The sequence below is a fragment of the Mercenaria mercenaria genome, chromosome 1, assembly GCF_021730395.1.
Source record: "Mercenaria mercenaria strain notata chromosome 1, MADL_Memer_1, whole genome shotgun sequence".
NCBI classification, from domain to species: Eukaryota; Metazoa; Mollusca; class Bivalvia; order Venerida; family Veneridae; genus Mercenaria; species Mercenaria mercenaria.
In genome coordinates this window covers 108,709,714-108,737,486 of record NC_069361.1, presented here as the reverse complement: position 1 = coordinate 108,737,486, position 27,773 = coordinate 108,709,714, and the positions used below count along the sequence as shown (strand labels likewise).

The following is a 27,773-nucleotide window of genomic DNA, read 5'->3' as shown; positions in this document are numbered from 1 at the left end:
TGATATTTTTTCTACAAGGAAACATCATATAAAATGTTACATTGTCTTAGCTGTCTAAATAGCACACATTTGAATAGACAGCACAGTTCTGCAATTCTGGTCCTATAGCATCAAGTTTATATTTACAGATATTTACAAAAGAAGTCACTGTCTTCAGCAAAATTCATCATATATGGCTATAATGAAATAGTCAAATATAGATGGAAACATGGTAAATTAACATTTATTGTCACAAAGTCTTTTTGATGAGTTGGTCAAAAGTTGTCTCCTCCGCTTGTCACGAGCCTTATTAGATGGTGACCTATACTTCATTGTTGGTATGCTCGAGCTTGAAGTTTTGTTCTTTTCACTTTCCTCGATTCTGGAAAGGGAAGTTGTTAAGTCTGTGCAAAATGTTGATAACACACTTTCGCATTGATTGTACTCTGTCATAAAGTCCTCTCCCTGGCGCCCAACATGAGTACTTTTCCCCATGAAACGAGTTGTATTTTTCTTACAGGTCTCAAACCATGTAATCATCTCTACAGCTTGATAAATGTCTCTAGGTTTCTTTGTAAGGACATCGTAAGCCAGTCTTTGGTCTGGAAGTCCTCTTAGAAAGTGTTCCACAGCAAGTTGTTTGTATATTTGAAATCCAATCATCCCTGGATATGCCCTTGCCATAAGCTGATTTACCCTTGCACTGTATTGTTGAAGTGTCTCAGAAGGGTGTTTTTGAATACTGTACAAATTAATCCTATGGATTTCTGCCACCGCACTCTGCCCAAAACGAGTTGTTAGAGCCTTAATGAGTGTCTGTGTGTTTTCACGTGTATCTAGGGATAAGGTAGAGGCAAATTTCACAGCATCACCTTTTAAGGCCAAGATTAACTGTAATCTATATTGTTCATCTGTCCATGCATAGTATTTAGAAAACCGTTGTAGCTGCCATAAGAAAGCTCCAAAATAACCTTGCTTCCCATTGTAGGTAGGTAGTCTGTATCTGGGTTCATAAAAGTCTCCTTCATACTGGTCCAGGTAGCTTGGAGTGTGATTCCAATCTTGGTCACAATTTCTCATTTTGGAATTAATTCCTACATGCATTCTAGAATTAAAGTCAGTATTCATTCTAGAATCCATCCTAACATCACTTATTAAATCCATTTTAGAATCACCATGTCTACAGATTCTACTCCAAAGCCTTAACTTTTTATTACTTGTCTCAGAATTGTGGAAATATTCTGGAGTGTGATTCCTATCTTAAGTCACAATTTCCTACACTGGTATCAGTTTCATCATAACATCCCAGAATAACTGTTAAAATCCATTCTAGAATCAACTTTAAATCACTTTATTACATACTTTCATGAATCACTTTGTCTACTCCATTAAATGATATATAGCTTTTCTGTACATTAGATACAGATTTTTAGCCTTTGTCACAAAATTTGGGTTTTAAATCCTCTTTCGATGTAAGTATCCCACAATTATGATAATCCACTTTAGAAAGCTGAAGAAAGAGCATCTATGGGATTAATTATAACATTTAACTTAGTAAAATACATGGAAAAATGTAGCAGGCGCACCGATGCTGTACTCCCCTGCACTTAACTCTAAGGTTTAAAGAAAATGTAGCAGGCGCACCGATGCCGTGCTCCCCTGCACTTAACACTAGGTTAGTAATGATCGCAGGTGCACTGATAACGTGCTCCCCTGCTCTTAACACTAAAGTTAGGAAAAAATGTTGCAGGAGCAAAGACTAAGAGCTCAACTGCATCTACAACAAAAGTTATGAAAGAAATATAGGCGCACCGATTCCGTGCTCCCCTGCCCTTAACTCTAAGGTTTAAAAAACGTTGCAGGCGCACCGATGCCGTGCTCCCCTGCATCTAACAAAGTTTGAAAATGTAGCAGGCGCACCGATGCCGTGCTCCCCTGCTCTTAACTCTAAGGTTTAAAGTATGTGGCAGGCGCACCGATGCCGTGCTCCCCTGCCCTTAACCCTAAGATTAAAAAATGTAGCAGGCGCACCGATGCCGTGCTCCCCTGCTCTTAACACTAAGGTTAGGAAAAAATGTTGCAGGAGCAAAGACTAAAGGCTCAACTGCATTTACAACTAAAGTTAGGAAAAATTGTAGCAGGCGCACCGATGCCGTGCTCCCCTGCCCTTAACTCTAAGGTTTAAAAAATGTAGCAGGCGCACCGATGCCGTGCTCCCCTGCTCTTAACTCTAAGGTTTAAAAAAATGTTGCAGGCGCACCGATGCCGTGCTCCCCTGCACTTAACACTAAGTTTGAAAAATTGTGGCAGGCGCACCGATGCCGTGCTCCCCTGCACTTAACACTATGATAGGATTTGGAAAGTCAGAAAAAGTGAATGACCTGATTTAATATTCACAGGCCCAATCACCCAACTGAAGCTTTGTATAGCAATAGAGGAAAGCCTAGTGACATTCACAGGCCTTTCACACTATCACCACAAGAAAGGAGGAGTTGTGATGCAATAAGCGATAGAAGAAAGCCTATTGTATAATACAGGTCTTCCCTACTATCACCTATGTTTCAAAGATAAGAGTATAATCCAGTGGTCCTGTTGAACTGCTGAGGTCCGATTCTTAAAAATGATTCCTGCAGTATAAATTATTTCCAAATAATATTCCTGTATGAAATCCCCGCTTCTGACGCCAATTTTGTAGTAAACCCCAGTCCCGGGGTTAAATTGTTCAACGAGGACCTAAAATGTGGTTGTTGGCAATGTTCTGATTGCTCGGGTTGTTTGGTTAATTCTTCAGGATGACCGACACCACTGGCTTAATTAATTTAAGGAAAAGCCAGATTCCTTTTGAAGCCACTTTCTGGGCTATTTCAAAGTTATTATAATGCCAAGTGCTGTAATAATAAGTTCAATTGTTATAACACCACTTAGATTATAATTTGGAAAAAGTCAACACATTATGTAGAATTAAATGAAGACACAAGAGTAAGTCCAGTTTTATAAATCTATTAAATCAAAAGTACTCTCATAACCACACATTTACAACTACAAATATCTAAATTATGTCTACAAATAAGCTTCTACAATTACTATATACACCAATTATGCAATTTAGTTCCTTTAAGAATATGTCAAAATTATCAGAAAAGTCCAAATAAAATGCATGTAATAATTCCAGTAATTTTCTTAAGCAAATGAATTAAACTCTAAATTTCTAAATTATTCCCCAATAAAAATAAGTCCAAAGTTCCAAAAATTGGCTCCAAATTTCCAATATTTTCCTAACAAAGTGAAGTGTTTAATCCAAAAGTGTAAACTAGAAGAGCCAAGAAATAACTGATAAGCCCATATTTATAGAGAAGCACCAAAAATGCTGCAATCTGATTGGTCAATGACATTTTCCCAAATATGTAAAACTTTTCTCACCAAATGCAAGAAACAGAATAAATGTCATCAAAAACCAATTACATAAACACAAACTAGAAGAAAAACTGCACCTTATCAGTATATTTCAAATTACAAATAATGATTTAAAAGTACTTAAATCAAGTGTCAAAGAATTGACACACAAATTCTCCTAAGATATCCAATATGGCTGCCAAAATCAGTCTTCACATCTAAGGGCCATTTTTAAAGGATTACAACAGAACAGGGCTGCTAAAAAATCTACAAAATTTCACATAACTAAAAATTAATATCCCTGACATGACAGTTAAGTTTCAGACCTGAACAATATCTCTAAATATTTTTAATAAATAATTTTCATTGGCCAGCTCTAGTCACATAAGAAATGGACTAGCAAAATGTAAACAAAGTAGATTTTTCAAGATTGCTTTAAAGCTACATAATGTCATGTCCTCAAACTTTACATAAATATTAAGACATATATTTACAATATATTGAAAGTGGAAATACCATGGCAAAATATAAAATATGTATTTAGGAGCATTTAATGGTTTCTGCTGATAAACTTTCTCGAAGTCGGGAGTTTTTTATGTATATTTTTGGGAATAACTTGAACAATATTTACTCAATAAGGTTCAAATTTTCAGCAAAGCTCCGTCTTAATGTATTCTTTAATATATGATAAAAGAACATGGTAATGTAAACTATTTATTCAGATATTTACAAAAAGCAAAATATTTCTGTGCCAAAACCCATGCAGGTTTACCACAGAATTATGAGATTATTAAAAGAATAACTTTCTCCATGCAGAAGATGATAAAAGGAAAGAAAGTTAATTTCTCAGACCTTCCAACTACCAAACAATATTTGTACAAACGTGTACCAGGATTTTATTTTTATCAGCCCACATGAGCACGAAGTTTTCAAAGGTGAACTATTTCATCAAACTGTTGCCAGTGTCTTGGCCACAGGATTTAACTTCGTAGTTAAATAAATAATTGTCTTACTTACACAGTTACATTACGACTGTTATTTCAATATTGTAAAGCCTTGTCGAAAATCAAATACAAGAAGAAAATCGGAAAATCACATGGGGTGATTGCGTATTTATGTTCTATTGTGTCTTCGATGTACGATATAATTGCTGAACTCGTTGATCAGTGTTAAGACAGATTTATTCAAATAAGTGTGTTTTCCTTGTCAGTACGTTATAATAATAGATAAAGTTTTATCATTCTAACGCTTATTGAGCAAATAAATTACATATTGATATAGTATAAACAAACAGTTCAATGTATCATAGACATCATGAAGTTAACATCATCGTAAACGTTAACTCGGTGTAATAAGTACATAAAACAAAACACAAAATCGGTTATTTACAGAGAAGTAAACATGATGAAAGTTCTTTCTATCTTTGATATTCTCATAGGTGAATTCACCTTTTCAAGACTGCAACATTTATATGCTTAGAACAAATAATGATATATAAATTGAAATAAAGAACCAAGTTGATGACGATTATATACATATATCAACATGTCCCGCTTAAATATCCACCATATATACATAGTCAGCTTGCATGGAACAGCATTGTAGTAACCACTCAGTGTTCCGTTGTTGAAAATACGATATAGCAGTCTTAGAAGAAAAAGACCGAGATTTTATGAAAGTAACATTGAGAAGAATATCAACCTGAATATTTCTAGGTTTGTTTATCCAATCTATAAAGGAATGTTATCCCATATCACTTATGACAAAATCCCACATGGTCTGTCTTATGTCTGACTTCTTTGGGCAAACATTCAACACATAGACAATGATGTCATCACACAAAATAAGGTATCTTTTGTATTGTTCTCTATACCGACGTGACATTAACGTTCCAGCAAGAGATAAAGTCACTTCACAGTAGGGTCGTAAATTTGGATGATTTGCATGTCTGACCAAGTTCATAAAGACTACCTCACTTGGGTAAGTGATCTTTTGTACGTGTGTGGACCTAGCATACCTTACAAATGCATATACAATAAACCCCAAACACATGTTTATCTCTCTATATATAAATACAACTTGTAGAGAAAAATACTGATATTTTGAAAAACGTCTTAAGGAGCAAGCTTTAAATGTCGCGATTTATAAATTCTATAATTATGGTTCTTTACTGTCCCTTCGTTCGTGCATCTTCAGAATATCAAAGTTTTCAATAATGTCTGTTTGTTTCTGTTCCACAGCTTTTATTCCTTTTTTTACTTTATACTTGAGTCTCATCCGTTGGCTGCTCGACTTCACTGCCTAACAAGATAATTGAATTGCAAAGTCCTTTAAGGCCACCAGGCTTGAAGTCTATTTCACCGTTTTCTGTCGCAACAAGCTTACCCCGACTATAACGGTGAAATATGTTTCTGATATAAATCGTCATACTTTCTTCTGATACCTCTTCAACGAAGATAAGAATAATTGGTTTTTGTTGTTCGTATGCTTCTTTGACTTCTAAACAACACCAGTCACTTCGACAAAAGGCCTCAGACACTACAAATACTGCAACAAGTGATTCAGACATACATCTCATAATTTCTTCAACAATAGATTTACCTGCTCGAAAATGTTTAAAATCAACACATATAGCTTCACCTTCGTACTTGGCAATATCCTTTAATAAGGCCTCTAAACGTATAAATAATTGATTTGAAACATTCGCATCGCTGTCACTATACGACATTAAGCAGAGGAAATTTTCGCGTAGCTGATTTTTGTTGAACTTTCGAAGGAAAGTTTGTAATTTGGTTACTTGTCGCTTTTTACGAAAGTAACGCAAAGTTAAAAAGAACATTATGAATAATGACAGAACTACCAACACAGATATAACTGAAGAAATGGTATAAACAATTGCTCTGATACATAGAAATTTCGCTTTTGCTACGCTCTTGTCATTGATTGGTGTCGTTTCTTTTTCGAAATTGCATATATATTGCCGGGTGTTATTCAAAATTGTTGTACGAATCATTTCTATAAAGTCAACAGTTTCACATGAGCATTCAAAGGGATTGTCATTCATCATAACTTCTGGCAGTTTACTTCCGTTTCCGGTTGCTATTATCTTTAGTTTCATTAAATCATCACCAGTGAGGTATGCGATTCTATTGTAAGATATATTGAGAAAGTTCAAATTTGACATTTGTAAATGCAAAAATGATGTAGACATCAAATAGTTTCCTTGCAAATCAAGCCATTCTAGATTTAAATTATGAAGAAATGTCTGTACAGGAATATATGTTATCTGATTGTAGGCAAGAGATAATCTTTTAAGCCTATGCAAGGGCTTGAAAAGGATTTTAAAATCAGGATGACTTGTCATGCTGTACAATAAATTTCCACCAAGATACAAATTGTTGAGGTTGACCATGTCTTTCAAAACAGTTGCAGATAAAAATGTCATGCTATTCAAGGATAAATCAAGTTCATATAAGGAGAAGTTTGCAGGAAGATGAACTGTTGCATTCAGGAAAGGTAACTTGTTTCCTCGAAGGTGTATAACTTCAAACTTCATCACTTGAAAGCACGGTGCAGACATGTCAATAGTAACATTGTTGACATAAACCTCTTTATCACGGTAATAGAAGTTTGCGTAAAGTTTCTCCAGTGTTATTAACGGTAGGCTTTCATAGTCACAGCTTACACTATTAACTGTGTTGGCATAACGCATGTTTGAAAAATATCTGGTAATGGGACTAGAAATATTCAATGTTTTCAAATGTGGAAACATAATGTCCCATTTAAACCCTTTTGTAAATGAAAAACTTACGTTCGAAACATCTAGAATATGCACCTCAGTTGAAATGGCATTTGCATTATTTTCTATAAGAAGGTTAGTACCTCTTAAACTAATTTCTGTTATATTTTTCGACTGTATTATGTGCACGAAACTTCGTGAAAGGTTGAAATTAAAATTGTTTTCTTCCGTATTCACATTCTCTAAGATTAGTACACGAAGATTTGGCAACACATCATCATATAATAACGGTTTTATAAGCGTTTCCGATTCTAGAGCTATCATATTAGAAAGGTCCAATTTTTCTACAAGATCAACTCCAACAAAAGCTTTGTCATCTACAATATTTCCCTTCCTGGCATGGATTCCAAGTGTTGTCATGTTTTCTAACCCCAGAAATACAAAATCTTTGATGTAGAGAGATATTTCAATGTTGGCATTAATATCAAACCGTTTAACTGATCTCCAGCTGGAATGTGAAAATCTTCCTTGTCCTATATTGCCGTTATCGTAATCCTTGATGTAAACAGTTTGTGTTCTAGCTGGAATTTCACTTGGTATTGATCGCTGACAGGTGAGAACGGTATTTAAGAAATTACAATCAGCCGGAAGTTCATATGTTACAACCAACTGTATCAAGCAATAATAGTAAGCAACAAATTTTGATTTCTTCATCCTTATTGCTTTCTTCTAAACATCTGAAATACAGAATATTATGAAAAAGAGTGTAACTGTATCAGAAAGTACATTTAAACTGAACATTTATCTAGCAAAGAGCATTTATTATCGACAAAATATCACATTTATTTCAACAGTTGACGGTCTTTTATAAAAAGTAGTATAATCACATCCAGCCTTTGATAAACCAGGAACCTGTTATGATAATTGTATGTTATTATGCAAACAATTATTGGGCATAAATAAACATTTGACCAATGTGGCATATTAATGCTAACAATCATGAAACTTAATCATGCAAACAGGCACGACTGGCAAAATCCACTCGAGTCCCAGATTAATCTACTGTTATAATAACCCTATTATATTCATATTTGCACTCATATTATTTTCATTCGAGTTATCTGTCCATGATTAGAGATAATGATACAAAATCATTTACAATGAACTTATCCTATCAATATAGATAGTTTATCCGTTTGTTAATCTTGGTTCTTGACTATATATACCCGTACATCGGAAACTATTCAAGACATTAGGAATAAGATCAGTAATTCGGTCGAAAATGTACTTTCGTGGTGTAGTCGAAAGAAGTCCATAATAAATAGATCCTAATTTAGAAAGACTTAGTTTCTTTACAAATTATGTAATTGACAAATTGGCGTTAAAAGAGAAAAAATGACAATGTGCAAAACAGGATAGAAACATTTCACTTGTTTACATCACTGATCTACCGACTGCTTGTTTTTTTGTGCTGACTGTGTGCAATCGTTGTTTGTTTGTCCGTCTGTCTGCCAATCCAAAATGTCAATGTAGGCCTAAGAGACATCTGTCCAAAAGGTCAGACGTTAACTCTCGACATGTTATGAATATTGACGTGTACTCAATTTCTTATCAGCTTTTTATTTATTTTTTATAATATGTTCAAGTTTTACCAGATGCTGAGTTACTCGGTTACTCATGGTTAGTAGGGGCGTACCTGGGCATACGCCGATACGCCTGTGCGTACAATTAAATTCGACAGCGGGGAAATGAAAAAGCTTAGAACACGGTTATCCTATCCCCGAAAATGTTGGTGAAATGAAGGACATGAAAGTGCTTGAATATTAGTTATAGAGCTTTATCTTTGGAACTCGAAGAAAGGATGGAGGGCCCTAACCACCTAACACACTTATTCAGAATGTAACTTGTTTGCAGCACTACCTTCGTACTGAGTGTAAAACGATTGGATTAAATTTTCTTAAATCGGACAATACTGACTCCGCACAGTTCCGTAAAACTTTAGATTCGCGTATGAAGGAACTCACACAGGCTGGTGTAGGTGTGAACCCCTGCAGAGCTGACCTGTTACTGTAGACGACGAAGAGCAACTGTAGTCCAGCAATGTGTTAAACATGGTTTCTGTAGAAGGATTCAGCAACGCTGTTCTCTTCTACAGTGACAAAGCATTTGGGGATTTAGGGGATATCAGGAGCATGTTGACTGCCAAGCTGAACAAATTGAGATTGGTTCTGTTCATTTTAATCAACGCAAATATGTGAAATTTACACCACGTGTGAGATAAAACTCACAGGGTGGTCTGTTACATTAGAAACTAAACCTCGAGCCAATAATTCCCTATGAACGGGAGGCAAACGACAGAATTATTGTTAAGATGTACGAAAAATATCTGGAACATGTGCCATGAAAAGGACCTCTATATCGTAAATCATTCAAAGGGCTTGATAAAAACAATAGTATCCGTTACAGTACTGGTACTTTACCTCAAAACTTTTGAACAGAGAATGAAGAACTTTTTCTCTGAAGCTAACATACCCACTGTTGGACGCAAGATAACCAACCATTCAGCACGTGTCACATTATGTACTTCTTTGTACAATGAGCGCCTCAGTGATAAGGAAGTTACAAGCCGCAGCAAGCATCGGAGTGCAGCATTTTAAACTTACAAGCGAGAAAATTTCGATATGCTTAATGACATAAGTAATATTCTTGACCCTCCCGCCAAAACCATGGTCGAAAAAAAATCCTCCCTCCTACCAAAGTCAGGGTAGAAAGAAATCAACCCTCCACAGAACATTTCATAGAAAGTACATGCAATGTTCCAGCATCCATGAAACACACTGAAATTGAGGACGAAAACCAGGAATGCGTACCATGTACGTTCGAAAATGTCTGAAAAAGATTATCATCTGGAAGGATGGACGCATAACTGCTATAGACATTTGATCATTTATTAAACTGGCCTGTAATAACATTTTCCCAATATTTTGTTCACTGTTTTATGGTTACGGACCTTAAGAAATGACTTTTTCAGATTTTTGTTACGTTAACAACGTAGGATGTACCGTAGATTTTACTTTCATTTTATTATTTACGTCTCCCCTGTATTTTAGTATATTCTTTTTTTATACACAATTTAGGTGTGTTATTAATAATTTTGTAAACAGATGATGTTTTTCTCCTGCTATGAAAATTGTCGTCTGTTGATATTGTCGTCTGCATTTTTTTTAAACTTCATCAAATTTGACATGCTGAGTTACTCAGTTACTCATGGTTAAATATCAACATGATATAAGGTTTAAAACACAAACGTTTTTATTTTATTTTACATGAAGAGACTAATTCCCTACATTTTAGTATATATATAGTCTTTTATTTACACATTTTAGATATGTTATTAATAAATTTGCGAACACATGACTGTTTGTCTATTTTGCATATTCATGTTCAGGATAATACATCATGGGCATGCACAATGTATCTGAAGAGAAGACTAAATTCTGAGGAGAGCGCTCTTTATTAAGTGTTCAACCTCAGTTGTCTACATGAAATAGAGATTCGAAAATTTGAAAAATGCAGCCGTATCATTGGCTTATAAAATAGGTTATACACTAAAAGGCTAAAGTGATTATCAAATAAGCATATGTACTTACATAGATCTAAATCCATGACCTGTTATTCGTCAGAAACAAAATTCTGCATCTAGTTTTTGAAATTACCCAACCGAAAAGTTATAAATCCAAGATTAACCTTTTTCTTCAAATGTAAAGAAAGAACGACACCATCATAAAATTTGAATGGTTATTCAACACTTCCTCCTTCGTTTTACACAATTATGTGCATGAAATTAGTTTTCAAAAATGTAAGTCAAATGTATCAGATAACAGACATTTTATGCTATATTGAGCCGCGCCATGAGTAAATCAACATAGTGTGTTTGCGACCAGCATGGATCCAGACCAACCTGCGCATCAAGAGATATGTCTGTAAGTATATATATGATAGTTGCTACAAGGAATTTGTCGTAACTCCAAACTGAATACCAGACTAGTCAATAAAGACATGCTACGTTTCATGATACTGATACAAATGTACCAAAAGCTGATACCTTGCGTAGGGAAAGCATTCCGGTATAGCGACGTCTTCATTACGTCAACTTCGTTATAGGTATTTTCCTTATCTTTTTTCTTTATCTAGTTTAATCATATTTTATTGCTTATTAATATTTACATTTATAACAACAAACATTAAAAATGTACATGTACAGCCAAGAAAATAAGCAAATGGGTCGGGCCACAAGTTCTCACAACATCAGTAAACGGCCCTTCCCAATAGAAATAACTTAATATAACTCGGCGGAGAAAACAAAATAAATATGCGAAGTTGTGTTAATAATATTGAAATAATTTGTTAATTAATTGATGGAGAGAGAGAGAGAGAGGGAGAGAGAGAGAGAGAGAGAGAGAGAGAGTTGGGGCTTGTCCAGCATTTTAAAGTGTCGTCTATTAGTTAAGATATTTTCATATATAAGAAAGTGTCATTAGAATCTGCCTGTCTATTTTACATATTTTTGAACTTGTAGAAAGATGAACGTGATTTCATCTTCCGTATATCGATCATTCCCAAACAGAATTGTTTGTAGGTTTAGCGGATGAAATTTACGTGTCTCGTGAAACAAGACGGTTCTCTGAGTATGATAATTTCTACAGTTAAAGAAAAAATGATTGGCGTCTTCGTTTTGATGACCACATTCACATGAAGAATTGTTGCGTAAATGATTGTTAAAAAGATCAGCATTCAGGTTACTACAGCCGTTGCGTAAGCGTGCGTGATATACAGAAAATTTTCGGTCACCAATACAAAAATATTTAGGAACTATATCTGATTTGTATTTCGCTTTCAATCTGGTTTTGAAAATATTCAATGAGTCTGAGTTTTTAATATCTATTTCAAGATTATTCCATAGAGAAGTAGCAGATTGAATAAAAGATGAATTATATATCTGGGTGCGGCGGGCTAATGTCACGTAGTCATTGCTATTACGAAGTCGGTATGAGTTTGATTCGGATACAGTTCCAGGAAATAAATCAGCAAGATAATCTGGAAGCTTTCCTTGTCTTGCTTTGTATACAGTAGTTAGTTTTTGAATAATACGTCTGTCTTTTAATGAAACCCAGCCTATTTCTGTTATAAATTTTTCAATGGTGACAGATCGGGTTAGTCCCGTGACAACTCTCGCAGCCTCATACTGCAATTTTTCTAGAGACTGCTTCTCATATTCAGTACACCCATCCCATACAACAGAAGCATACTCTAATATGGGTCTCAAGTACGAAATATATATCTGGTTTAGTGAATTACGATTTATTTTAAACTTTAAAGCTCGCATAGATCCAAGAACTTTCGATGCTGATGAGATGATGTTAGTAATATGATCATGCTATTTTCCATCTATTTAAATGTCAGTCCTAAATGTTTATGACTTTCGACAAATCGAGTTGAACATTGTTAAATATCAACGAAGGTTTGCGTTCTGATCCTAAGGTAAAAAATACTACTTCAGTTTTGTTTGGATTGAATTCAACGAGCCATTGCTGGGACCAGTCACTAATTTTCTGAAGATCAGAATTAAAAGTATTTTGCATAAAGTGTATGTCTGATGATGAAACAGCTAACGAGCTATCATCAGCAAATAAACGTGTAACACTCAATAAATTTTCGGTGATATCGTTAACATAGATTAAAAAGAAGAAGAGATGTCCAAGCACTGAGCCCTGGGGAACACCAGCTGTAACATATTTCGTATCAGAAAAAGATGATCCAGCAAACACTTTTTGATTACGTTCTTTAAGATAGTTTTTAACCCATAGCAATAGATTATCATTAATACCATTTTGTTTAAGTTTGAAAATCAGACCCTCGTGCCATACTCGATCAAACGCCTTTGATATGTCACAGAACACCATACATGTCGGTATTTTAGAATCGAATGACTGACAAATTTTTCTTTATCTAAAACAATATTCTGCAAAATGTTTCTTATACCTTTAAATTATTTCGCGGTTTCGCCATCGTGATCTCGCGCATGTGAAAATTCTCGATTTCACGCTTCATCATCGTGATCTCGCGCTTTGTCGTCATGATTTCGCGCCTTGCCATCATGATACGCGCGCCTGCTCATGATGGAGAAGCGTGAGATCACAATGGCGATGTGCGAAAAAATGAAAATTTCAGGCTTTAACATTAGCATTTGGAAGACATTATACCAACAATATTGAATCATAAAAAAATGTTATAAACATAGCGTGATTGTTGATATATCTCAGCGACATCTAAAACCAAGTATTACACTGAACACTTGATTGGATAATTGTTTAGAATGTTGTTTAAGGTCTTCTGAAATATAATATATATAATTTAGTTACCTATAAGGCCATTGAAAAAAACTGTAATCACCAATTATAAAGAAAGAACATATTAATCTCACTGTGAATTGGTTGTCAGATACTGTAATATCGTATGACTTGTACCGGTGTCAAACCTTGGCAATACGCGTAGGATTTAACTAGGTGTAATTATTTCTATTATATTTTATTTTCTACAACATTGGGACCATGGAATAATTGATAATTTCATACATTTAAGTACAATTATAAGATATATCTATGATATCTGAAAATAACGTAATAATTATTATGCGTGACAAATTACGTCTGCAGTGTTATACAAATTGTCCTATTCAAAAGCTTTTAGTCTTGAAAATGTTTCTTTGCCGATTTCTCAACCAACAGTTTATCAATTTTTGACATTGTATTATAATTTTATTATAGAAATTTGACTCTTTAAACCGTTAGCATAGACGGCGTATGAATGTAATATTTCACATGGTCAGGGTTATTACAGAATAAGCAATCAAATAGTAGGATAATGACTGTACCTAAATCGTTATAAAACTAAAAAGACATTTATTGGTGAATTTCAATGCACGTTAAATCAACTAATTATATAAACCAGTTTGCTATTACTTCAGTTTACTGTACTTCAAACAAAATATGAAGAGAGCAATGCTATTATAGATAATTTACATACTCTAGCTTCTTTTCTAATTGTGTAAATTTAACTCATGAAATTGTTATGACTTTCCTTTCTTCTCTCTCTCTACCGTTCTTTCTTTTTTCTTTTATATTGATGCATGCAGTAAGAATTACCAATTAATAACAATTCTCTGTTGTAACATTCAGCTCTTTCTGTATCATCGGCAGCTTAACTTCGGACGAGTTCGTACGTTTCCGCGCGCGTTAGGAAATACCACGGACACGAGCAAAGGAATTTTTTTTTACAAAAATCACCAACTTTAAACGTCTAGGGAAGCAAGAAGACATTAAAATAATTTCTAAACAAAAACATATATCAAAAAAATTATTGTCTGTAGAATACTTCAATAGGATAATATAAATATTCTCAAGTTATGAATAAAGTGACTATACAGGGGAAAGAATAAGATATGTATCACAGGTTTTTGCTTATTTTATTCAGTAACTGTAAACAGTAAACTGAGACCGATAGTGATGTTTTTTAATCGCCAAGGGAAGCTTTAATTCTTCATTTTGAATAAATATTTTTATATCTTTGTAAAAAGAAAAGAATGACGAACACTTCAATAGGATAATAAATATTGTGTGTTCATTCTAATGAAAACAATACTTGTTCAAACTTTTTTTCCTTCTTTGTTTCTATTGGAAAATATCAACCAGATTAAAATCGATAATCGCCCAGCCAGGTGTTTTCAAGGGGGATAATTTTACCGGTAAGACGGCAAATTTTACCTAATTGTTGATCATGGATTACGTATGAAGCAATCTCCGTTGCATGATATAGACTTCTTTTTGCAACCAAATAAATTAGCCAGTTTAATTGTGTATGCTTGCCAGATTTTCACCACGCAGCTGCGTATAGATCTGCGTAAAAGCAGCTACGCGTCTGACTGTAACCAAATAGATACAATGCTTCAGATTACCAATTTAATTGCGCATGCTTGCCAGAGTTTCATTACGCAGCTGCGTATCTGCGTATAGGCAGTCTATCATCAACAATGAACTTTTTGCTACACATCAAAGATTTAAGTCCATGTTCATATTTCCAATACACATCTGTCATGGCTACCAGTCTGGACTAGTTTTTTAATCCATCCGCACAGAAATGTAGCCCTGAAAAAACACAGACAAAACAACTGTTAAAGACATCAGAAATGACACAAAATGTACACAGTATCAGTAAATACATTTAGAATTTAACATGTCAAAGTAGGGATGGCTTTAGATTGGGAACCTCAAAATTTCAAAGAACTACTTCCTAGGATACAACGACCCGGAAGTACTTCAATACCGGGATGACACCTTAACTGGGATCCTAATGAGATAAATCGCGCGCTTTCAGTTTAATCAGACAGGGATCTCACAGGAAGAAGTTTTCGGAATCACGGTATATTCCACCGAAATCCCAGTATATCACACCGGGATTCCCATGTATTCCTGTTGGTAGTTCCATAACATCCCACAAAAAGGGAATCCTGGTAAGAATTCAAGTGGGATCACGCCGGAAAAAATCCATTTTTTTCTACTGGGAATCCCACCGGAAGCCACCAAATACCGGTGGGATTCTTGAAGGATGAATAGATTGGCCGTAATTTGTCGGTGGTGCGTCCTGAAATGTATCATATCCATGATATACCGGCAAACTCAAGAGTGTGAGACGTACACATTCACGATTACAAATATGCAGATTGTATTTTATTGTCATGCCCAAATAGAAACTGATTAAAATCCCGGAAATAGAGTGTGAAACAAAAACGTTTGCAATATCGAATATGCAGATCGCAACTGGTAGTCATTTCTAGATAAAAAACATGCGTGCCCGAAGGGTTAATGTCGCTGACTTCAAATCCATTGCCCCTCATCGACGCGGATTCGATTCTCACTTGGGGCGTTGAATTCTTCATGTAAGGAAGTTATCAAGCTGGCTCACGAAAGGTTGGTGGTCGTACACAGGTGTCCGCTCATGAAAAAAAAAAATGCATGGAAGGGCTTCTTGGGTCATCTCCCAACTGCTGGCAACATCAAAGCTGGAAGTCGCCCTATACCTATAGCTGTGTCGGTGCGATATTAAACCAAACAAAAGCTAAACAAAATCATTCCTATAAAGGAACTTGGGGTGGGGGTGGGGGGGGGGGCTCCATGGGCGAGTGGTTAAGGAAGCTTGCCCCTCATCGATGTGGGTTCGAGCCTCACTCGGAGCGTTAATTTAATCATGTGAGGAAGGCATCCAGCTGGCTTACGGAAGATCGTTAGTTTTATCCAGGTCGGGTCTTCCTCCACAATCAAAGCTGGAAAGTCGCCATTTGACCTATAATTGTGTCGGTGCGACGTTAAACCCAACAAAATGAAATAAATACTTAGGAACTTATTTTAACGAAAAATCTAAAAAAAATACGTTTTCTAAAATTGCCTTTAGAAGTACAAAAAGAAAGTCAGAACAATGCGTTTGCGAACGTCTCTGCCACAATTAAAACTAAGGTAGAAATTGAACGCCGTAATTGTGAAAGTGTTTATGACCTTACAGTCATAACAAATGAAATCTTTTATTTCATGTTTTGAGTAGATATTACCCATTTTAAAGTTTGCTACCAGTTTTGGTATGAATAATAATTGACATTTGTGTATAGTGATAAGGGGGCCTCTACGGCCGAGTGGTTAAGGTAGCTGACTTCAAATCACTTGCCCCTCATCGATGGGGGTTCGAGCCTCACTCGGTGCGTTGAATTCTTCATGTGAGGAAGCCATCCAGCTGGCTTACGGAAGGTCGGTGGTTCTACCCAGGTGCCCGCTCGTGATGAAATAATGCACGGAGGGACACCTGGGGTCTTCCTCTCCCATCAAAGCTGGAAAGTCGCCATATGACCTATAATGGTGTCGGTGTGACGTTAAACCCAACAAAATAAATAAATAATTACGCACAGCGATAATGCAAGATATGTTTCTCTTATGCTCCAATAATACACTGAAAAACATTAATTATCTTGTGAACTTAAGTACAACCGTTTCAGTTCAACCGAAAGATATAGAATAACGCATTTAATTAACCACCTCAACCGGGAAGTTGTTCACTCACACTAAATATTTTGCAGTTTTTATTTGTAAATCAAGACCGACTGTATGGTTATTTAAGAAGTAGGAAGTACTTTTCTTTATATTACTGTAGACGGAGATCTTGAATTTTCAAAATTATGAGACTATTAAAAGAATTACTTTCTTCATGCAGAAGATGAAGGAAAGGAAGGCATCCGATATTCATTTAGTGAAAGATCAGGCGACCTTACAATGAAACAAACAAATTTCCTCTCTTCGTATTTAAGAAATCAACTTTGCTTATTAACAAATATCATAGAAATTCAACTATTTCCACTGCGAAAAAAAGGGTCAATATACGGGAGTATACGGTCCCGTACGCATATTTCGAAAATACGGGAGTATACGGGATACATATTACAAATATACGGCCTAGTATACGATCCCGTATTCGGAACATCTAGTATACGGGAAGTTCGTATATTTGTCATGCATATACGGGGTCCCTAGCCTGGGAATCCAGCCTGACAATTTCTAACCTTTTATTTACCTGCAAATTGACAGCCTGGGGAAACCTGTTTTCCGATCGCAGCGCCACCTATATTACACCCGAAATATGCGGGTGTTTAATAAAGAACGATAACTTCTGAAAGCAATAATCCATGGCTAAAAATAGAAACGGAGTTCTCACGGAAAAGACAGATCGGAATCGTGTACTTCCGAAGGTTTCCGAACATTTCCGGGCCATAAACAAATTCCAGTTTGTACCTCCCATAGCTTTTCCAGCAAGTTGTAACAACCTGAAAACATGTAAGTTTAAACTTAAATTTGCGTCATAGCTGTCAAGATGTTATATTAATGCAGACCTAGTAATCTACGAAAATTGCCGAATTATCGGCATCATTGCCTCGTTTTCGTTTCAAACAAGCGCAAATATGATCACATGTTAATTAGGCTAATTATAGAAAATCGATACTCAGTAGTGACATGGAAACTCCTTCAGATTTCCCCAGGCGTTGATAATATCAGAAACTCGATGAATGCCAATTAACACTAATTAGCGCAAATTAAGCATCTTTAATGCATAAGTATTAGGTATGATTTTTTTTGACAAAGCACAAATATTATCAAGTTTTCAAGTTTCAAGTTTTATTCATAGCAAATCGGCAATATTCTTGCCTTTGGCCATTAACAATATAATACAATGTGAAAAATGGCAAATACATGTATATGTCGTATATACAGACATTATAGTGAACACACAATATTTATACAAATAACAAAATTAAGAAACAGTTGTAGAAACAAGGGTATCGATACGGAACTTCATTGCATCTCTCAAATATTTTGCAGTTCTAAACAACATATTCTTATTATTTGTTGACATAATTGTTGAAAATTTGTTTAATGACGGCCAGGAAATTGGCCCTAGATATCTATTGCGTATATCAGTGTATCTGTTACAACACAAAAGAAAATGATATTCTGATTCTACAGATCTTTGATTACAAAGTTTACATAAACGATTTTCTCTATGAGTACCATTATATCTCCCAAATTCAATTTCAAGAGAATGAGAACAAAGTCTAAAACAAGTAAGTTCTTTACGTAATTTATCATTTGTTATAAGGTCTAGGTATTTTTCATAACAAAATGTCGATTTAAATTTTCTATAATAGTCAAGTTTTGGCATATCAGAAATAGAAGCATACCAGTTTTGAATAAACTGGTCCCTTAATTGTCTTTTAAATAAAGATATGTAGTTCACCCTGGGGTTGATGTCTGTTAAGACATAAGAAAATCCTATATTATCAATAATTGATTTTATACATCTACTCCAAGACTTGGGATTGGGGCTATCATAATTATCAACATATAGGGAGTGTATAGGAGAGCCTGTATTCTTACAGATTTTTAACCAAAATTTAAGTGCTCTTTCTTTACATAAAACTGACAAAGGAAACCTACCAAGTTCTCCATATACCGCATAGTTTGGTGTCTGTTTTCTTACTCCTAAAATGTATTTACAAAATCTCATGTGTAGCTTATCAATTTCTTTAATGTTGTATACACCCCATATTTCTGCTCCATATAATAGAATTGGAACTACAGTGGAATCAAATAAATGCAGTTTTGTTTTAATATCAAGTTTAACCCTATCAAATAAAGATAATAGATTGTGATAAGCCCTTAAAGCTTGATCAGATAGAGCTTTAACAGCAACATTCATATTCCCTGTATAAGTAAATTTAATACCGAGATAAGTAAAGTTGTCTACCTGCTCTATTTTAGTACCGTTAATAAAAATTGCTCTGTGAAAAAGTTGTTTTCTTTTTTCAAAAACACATAATTTCGTTTTAGAAACATTTATCTTCAAACCCCATTTTACAGAATAATGATATAAACTGTCAACTTGGGATTGTAAGCTAACAGGATCAGTAGTAAAAAGTACAATGTCATCTGCGAATAATATTAAGTACATAGATAACATATTCAAGTCATTATCAGTCATATTATTAAAATCAACAGTTCTTGTTATATCATTTATGAACAGAGAAAATAACAAGGGAGATAATGGCTCGCCTTGTTTAACACCGATGGTTACATCAAAAAACTCGGACATATCCATATTCGGACAAAATCTGACACATGCTTTAACATTACTGTAGATGGTTTTAATCATGGCAATCATTTTACAACTAATGCCAGATTCTACCAATTTTGCCCATAATGCGTCATGAATAACGGTATCAAAAGCTTTCTCATAGTCAATAAACAAGCACCAAAGTTTAGAATTAGCAGATAAGACTTTTTGAATAATAGAGTGAAGGATGAATACGGCATCAGATGTAGATCGACCATCACGAAAACCGAATTGGACGTCATTATAAACATTATCATTTTCATACCATTTGTTAATTCTATTTCGTAACAGCAGTGAAAATATTTTGGCTAATACATTTATAATAGTAATACCTCTGTAATTTGAGGGGTCATTCATGTCCCCCTTTTATATATGGGGACAATGAATCCTTTACACCAGTCTTCAGGGTAAATCCCTGTATCATATATATTGTTATAAATTGTACATAAATATGGTGCAATAAAAGTTTTTGCGTCAATGAAAAAATCTGCAACAATATTGTTAAGATCCGGGCTCTTATTTCTCTTAAGCTTTAAAATAGTTTTACATATTTCATCAATAGTAAATGGAGAATCTAACTGAGTGTTGTAAATTTAGCAGCTAGTCTTATTAAAGCTGATTTATTAATTGATTCTACTGATGAGAAACTTTGGCCTCTGCTACTAGAGATGTCATTCACCAGTCATTTACCCTCATAAATTGCTTGGGACTGGAGTGTGTATCATTTTGTATCATTTTATCTGGGTATGTTGTCATCATGTACCATCGTAAACATGTCTGGTTTGTTAGAGTTAGAGGTGGTTCCATATTTGGGATGGTACCATCAGTCAACGGTTATCCTCATAAATATTAGGGGTAATCTTTGTCTTTCATCACTATGATACACTCCAAATATGGGAGGGTACCTGCTTTTGTATATAAACCTAGGTCAGAACTAGGGAGGGGATTTCTTTACTTTTGGCTCGGACTTTGAAAATGACAGATCATAGAAACAAGAAATGAAATACTTTACAGTTATAATATTAAGTGACTTTAGACCAGAGGAATGAGAGAATTATAATTTTGACGACTTTATTTCCATTTTAAGACAAAATCTCATAATAAACTAACATTGAAAACTGGATTTGAAGTGTATTTTATCAATGGAGTATAAACCCCCTCACCCGAATCTACGTTTTTCAACACTGGTGGCAGCGACGGAAACGGACTTACACACGTGCTTATCAGAAATTTGGACATATATTTCTATTTAATATATTTGTGGTGACAATTAAGTGACAATCATATGGGACCTAAAAAGCAACAAGAAAAAGATTCTGTCACAATTGAAGATGATGACAGTCATGAACATGTAAGGGGTGTCAGACTTGTTTGAAGAAGCACGATTCCTGGTCAGATTTTACACAATTCAATGACGTTGTTCCATTATTCGATAAAAACTTGAATATGGAGAATCAGAATAGGCCAGTCATATTACGAGTGAAGGCTCAAAATAGTGGATTTTGGAGCAGTATTTTTGTGCTCATGCAGCTGCAAATCATGAAGTTGATAGGTTGTTTCAATACACTTTTCCATGGATTAAAACAGACTGGGAAGTACTTCCGAAATCGCGTTCAACGACTTCGATTCCATAATAGTCTGGATTTAAATGGTGTACAAAGTGGAAATAGCTTCAACTATGGTGACAATAACGAGGAGGTGTTGAACAAGGACGTAAATGCTATACTGGATGAACATGTTGCATTATCCGAGGATGCAGCGCAAACATCTAACTTAGGTTGTCTCAAACAGTTTAACACAGTTAATTGTTCACCTGTCAAAATGGCCAAATTACAGAGAGCAGACCCAGATTTAGGAATTGTGATACAGTGGCTTGAAGAAAACAGACGACCCCTGAGAGATAAGGTGGCTGGGAATTCACCAAGTGTGCGGAATTATTGGCTAAATTATGACCTGTTAACTCTGATTGATGGAGTGTTATTTAAAAAGTACATTGTCAGTGCGAAGAACCATCGGCTTTTGTTGATAATGTCTAGAGTACTATATAAGGAACTTTTGGTATCTTGTCATGATTCAATTACTGGAGCACATTTAGGAATTTCAAAGACATATTCAAAATTACATCTCAAATATCACTGGTATAAAATGAAGGAATACGTCCAGTTGCATATCAAAAGTTGTGAGAAGTGTGCATTCCGAAAAAGGCCGAAAAACATACCGAGAGTACCATTAACGGAGTACACAGTTGGCCGTCCTATGGATCGTATACAAACTGACATAATGGGGCCACTTAATGAGACAGAATTCAGAAATCGGTACATTATAGTGCATCATGACAGATTGAAACCGTTTCATGGAAATAAAACGACCCATTGGCAATCAAACATGGTTAAGTCTGAGGAAAATAATCATAAAGCAAAAATGAAAGGGTACCAGCAAACTTCCAAATCCTGCCTGGACAGTACCAGTCAACAAGTGAGGAGAAGTTCAAGGAACAGGACCCAATACAGACCATACCAACATGGTACACAATAGTTATAAGTATTAACAGTGTTAATTGTTTTGGATTAAGTTCATATTCCTTCTGGATTTTATGTGGTAACTAATATTCATCCTGGATTATAAGTGTATTCAAATGGATTTATTATTCTCTGTATGGATTTAATTAGCGGCTGCATTGGTAATAATAATCCCATTCAGCACAAGTGTATTCAAATGGATTAATTATTCTTTGTATGGATTTAATTAGTGGCTGCATTGGTAATAATAATCCCATTCAGCCTTGGTGTATTCAGATGGATTTATTTGTGGGTTTCATTTTCAGATATGAAAATTTGTGCCATTTATTAAAATCATTTGTTGTATAATTAGATGCTCTTGGCACACATGACTTAAAACTTTGGTAGAGACGACTACCATAGCCATATAAAATCAAACATTGTGCCTATTCCCTTTTTTTTCTAATTAATTTAAATAAATTAAAGGCACCAGGACTTACATTAGTAAATGGTAAAGACGACTACCATATCAATGAAATTAATCAAAATTGTGCCTATTTCTATCATCATACTGTGTTAATGTTAAAATAAATAAAGGCACCAGGACTTAGTGTGAGTGAAATAAACATTGTGTGAATGTACTTACAAATATATATTCACCTTATTAGATGAACTGAATTCAACACTGGATTTTATTTTACATGTGTTTTACTAGGACAGTTGGCGATTTTTTTTTACACTTTTAATGTTTCATACATACATTAGTATAATAGTCATTTTACATGTATACTACTTTGAGAAGTATTTAGTCACATAGTTCTTCCGAACTATAATCATGAGTTTTATTAAAGCATGTTTGCTACTATACATGACACTTAATCATTTATATTGAGGAGCAATTTCAATGATATAATAGTTTAGGTATTCATATTCTTATGTATCTTCACATAGTATTTGAGAGTAAGAGTCTGGCTCAGTAGTCACTTATATTTTAATGTTAAAACTTAATTGGGGACAATTAAGAAGCTAAGGGTGGGGGAGTGTTGTAAATTTAGCAGCTAGTCTTATTAAAGCTGATTTATTAATTGATTCTACTGATGAGAAACTTTGGCCTCTGCTACTAGAGATGTCATTCACCAGTTACCCTCATAAATTGCTTGGGACTGGAGTGTGTATCATTTTGTATCATTTTATCTGGGTATGTTGTCATCATGTACCATCGTAAACATGTCTGGTTTGTTAGAGTTAGAGGTGGTTCCATATTTGGGATGGTACCATCAGTCAACGGTTATCCTCATAAATATTAGGGGTAATCTTTGTCTTTCATCACTATGATACACTCCAAATATGGGAGGGTACCTGCTTTTGTATATAAACCTAGGTCAGAACTAGGGAGGGGATTTCTTTACTTTTGGCTCGGACTTTGAAAATGACAGATCATAGAAACAAGAAATGAAATACTTTACAGTTATAATATTAAGTGACTTTAGACCAGAGGAATGAGAGAATTATAATTTTGACGACTTTATTTCCATCTTAAGACAAAATCTCATAATAAACTAACATTGAAAACTGGATTTGAAGTGTATTTTATCAATGGAGTATAAACCCCCTCACCCGAATCTACGTTTTTCAACACTGATCAATATGTAGTGTATCTGTACGAGGATAGTTAAGGTCACTTGCATTTAGTTGAGCGCTTGTGTTTTCAGCCATTTTTGCAAAATGCTGCACAAATGCATCAGTATTTAAATCACTATTATGTGATTTACCTTTAGATTTGAATTTTTTTATATATCTCCAAAACTGTTTGGGTGAGGATTTACTCAAGGACGAGAGTCTGATTTTTTCTCTTGCGTAATATGCACTTTTGGCTTTGCGTTTAATTTTAGAGAATTTGTTTCGACTATTTAAGAACACTACTTTAGTACGTTCGGTCATGTTCATGGCATAATCACGTTTAGATTTCAAAAAATCATCTTTAGCAAGGCGGCAGTCATTGTTAAACCAATGGGCCTTCTTGACTCGGCGCACAGGTTTAGTCGAGTGAGTTTTACCAAAACACTTAAAAGAGATCTCATGTATTATATTGGTTAATGAATTAATACATTCATTGATGTCATATTCCCCGGAAGTTAGTGATCCGGTAATATTATCAAAAATGTGTTTTTTTGATTCTAACAATTGATTAAATAACACAGTATTAGAAGAATCCCATGTTATCTTATCAACCTTTGGATAATCCACTTTAGGAATATTTGCATTAAGAAACATGGAAAAAATAACTGGCGAATGGTCGGAAAATTCCGTCGGTTCCAGTACACACATGTTATATACAGATGAAAAATTATCATTTTTTGTAATCAGGTAATCAACCGTACTGGCTATAGATTTACTTTTATACACAGAATTGAAAGTACAACGTCCTTCCTCTAGACGGCCATTAGCTATGCTAATCCTATTTTCTTTGCACAATGATAATAATTTTGTACCAAAATTGTTTACATGTTTGTCATCGTTGAGACGTTGAGGAATGTCGCCTAACGGTTCCTCTAGCGGTACATCTACATAGCGGTCAAGGTTTATCGAAGCAATAAAGTCGGGTCTTTGACCCGTCCTGGCATTTAAATCGCCAGTTAAATACACGTCCCCTAAATCACTATAAAATCGAATGTTATCGTTTAAATGCTCAAAAAAGTCAAACTCAAATAAATTTGAATTGATATTTCTATAAACTTTCGAGTCCTCGGGCGGAATGTAACAAGTACAGTAATAGGCATCATTTTCAAAACCGAAATAATCCCTTTTCAGTTTGAACCAAACAATACCTCTGTAATCCAGATTAACAAGTTCAATCATATTTGCGTATTTCTGTTTATAATATATAACTACGCCACCGCTATGTCTTTTCGCTTTACGGTTAACTTTCGGGCGAGGACAATTAAAATGGTCATATCCATGTATATTTATATTGGAAATTTTAGAATTCCACACTTCAGTAAATAGTAAAATATCGTAATCCTTCACAAAATTGTAGAAGTCATTATCATTCAATTTTGAACCAATACCCTGTATATTCCATAAAAGAAAACTCAACTGTTCCTTTTCATCATCCTATGACGCCTGGGGTTCACTTGATGCAGACGACAATCCTTCGTGTTCTTTGATCGGTAGCGAGCTAACCGTGTATGCACGATTTTCAATGATAAGTTTATCGCCGCGTAGGCTTGCACGCTTTCCAGCAGATCTTGCCTTAATAAGGTCAGGGGTCAATAGTTTACGTCGTTCCTGTATTGCTCTAGGATATTGTTCACCTACATTAATTGTGCAGTCTGAGTTAGAATTTTTCTTATCAAGCACTTTCTGTTTGATTAGGTATTTATCCGGACTGTAATTAAATTTAGCCACTATAGGTCTATTTTTCCCGGACGTGTATTTGCCTAGACGGTGGGCTCTGTCAATTTTCACATTCTCCTGAGCCGAAGTAGTACCAAGAGATTCCGTGAAAAATTCGTGTAACTTGGAAGTACAATTTTCTTCCTTTCGCTCGTCAGCCGTACTCAACTCAGGGAAGCCATAGAACAAAAGATTATCCCTCATGGATCGGGCTTGTAGATCTATCATTTCCTCGGTCAAACGGGAGTTTTCTCTTTTAAGATTTTCACAATCCTGTGAAATTTGATTTTGTCGGGTCTGTTCTTTGTGCAAGGTTTTATCAATGGTTGATTGCTTCAATTTAATTTCAGCGCATAACTGCGAGTCATATGCCCTACTGGCCTCCATTTCATTCATTTTTGAGTGACAATCGTTCACTTTGGTCTCTAAAAATGTAACTCTCGTATCAATATTTGACATTTTTTGAGACAGTGATGAAATTTGCGATTCAATATTGTTTAATTTCTTCAAGCGTGTATCCATAGACTCGAGCCTGTTCAGAACAATTTGTTGAAAATTTAACGTAGAGGCATTTTGGTATTGTACGTTCTGTTGTGGGCTTATCATCTGTGGGGGTGTCATAAATTATCAACGGCTTCCCAGGCTAACGGGGTCCCGTATACGCCGAATATACATATATGTATATTTTCCGTATATATGAAATATACGAGTTTTCAAAAATTTTCCATAGAAATGGTGTTTATTCGTGTCCTGCTTTTACATAAATTTTATTTTCATGTATTCTAAGAGTCTGAGACATTTCTGTCGTAAACTTACCGTATTTTATAATATACGGAGCAAGTATACGAGCTGGTATATTCGGGATATACGTTGTATACGGATCCCGTATTTTGTCATATACGGACTGCGTTTGCATCGAATATACGGGGGGATATATGGACCTGTATTTTCTAATATACGGGCTTCGGATTTTTTCTGTATACGCTTGATATACTTCGTATACTGATCAAGTACTTTTGTCATATACAGGGAATATACGGAACTGTATATGCATGTTATACGTAATATACGGATCCCGTACTTGTGTCATATACGGACTGTATTTGCATGTGATATACGGGGATATACGGACCTGCATTTTTTTATATAGGGGCGATGGTTTTTTCCCCGTATATGAATGATATACCTAGTATACAGATCCCGTATTTTTGTCACATACAGACTGAACTTGTTTTTCGTGTACTGGGAATATACAGACCAGCATTTTTAGAATATACGTTTACTAGACTTTTTCCGTAAATGCCCTATGTGTAGTATACGGATCCCGTATTTTTCTTTTATTTGAACTGATTTTGTATATGGGACACACACTGAAAGATGTCATAGAATGAAGGTTAAACATACCTATAGCAGAATTCGGGATGTTAGAAAAAAGTAAGACAATGACAGGGTATGAGGAGAAAACAAAATTGTCATAAATGAAGACAAGTCAGACTAAATTAACATTGTATTCCACTTACATGTATTATTTTTTTAAACAGTTTTTCATACGATTATAAATTATTTTCATTTCTTGTCCAAATGAAATGAGCAGAAAATGTTAAGTAATCAATAACAGCATGCATTTCTTGATGTTCGTTTCTAATTGAAAAACTAACAATTCGCACATATAATTCTGTGCCGTTAACGCAACAAATCAGATTAGTATAACTTCTTTTAATTTATTACTGTTTGAACATGTTTTCGTTATTCCTATATAGGCATACAGACACTAAATAGAAAAATGGCGCGAAAAAATTGGTAGTCGCATAATGGCGGACACAAATAGTCCTCAGTTGTTTTGCTCTGTAGAGCTATTTTCCTTATTTTCTTTGCATTTTTTTTTGCTAAAATCACATGACAGATCTATGCTTGACATGTAGGTAGCATTTTCATAATAAAATAACAACATGACAAAAATTTTCATGGAAACTTAGATCATACACCACCAGTATAATTTGGGG

The 27,773-nt window shown here is 34.9% G+C and overlaps 2 protein-coding genes across 2 annotated transcripts in view; one reads left to right on the top strand and one right to left on the bottom strand.

Moving 5' to 3' along the window:
* The window catches only part of LOC123527040 (RNA-binding protein 25-like), a 217,220-nt gene that overhangs the window by 92,917 nt on the left and 96,530 nt on the right, over positions 1-27,773 (top strand). The gene's annotated exons all lie outside the window — the stretch shown is intronic.
* LOC128547428 (toll-like receptor 1) lies at positions 2,964-10,947 on the bottom strand. Its single transcript, XM_053520239.1, has 2 exons — positions 10,762-10,947; positions 2,964-7,848 (listed from the first exon to the last, which is right to left on the bottom strand). Exon 2 carries the CDS (start codon positions 7,823-7,825, stop codon positions 5,633-5,635), a length of 2,193 nt encoding a protein of 730 aa, XP_053376214.1. The 5' UTR covers positions 7,826-7,848; positions 10,762-10,947; the 3' UTR covers positions 2,964-5,632.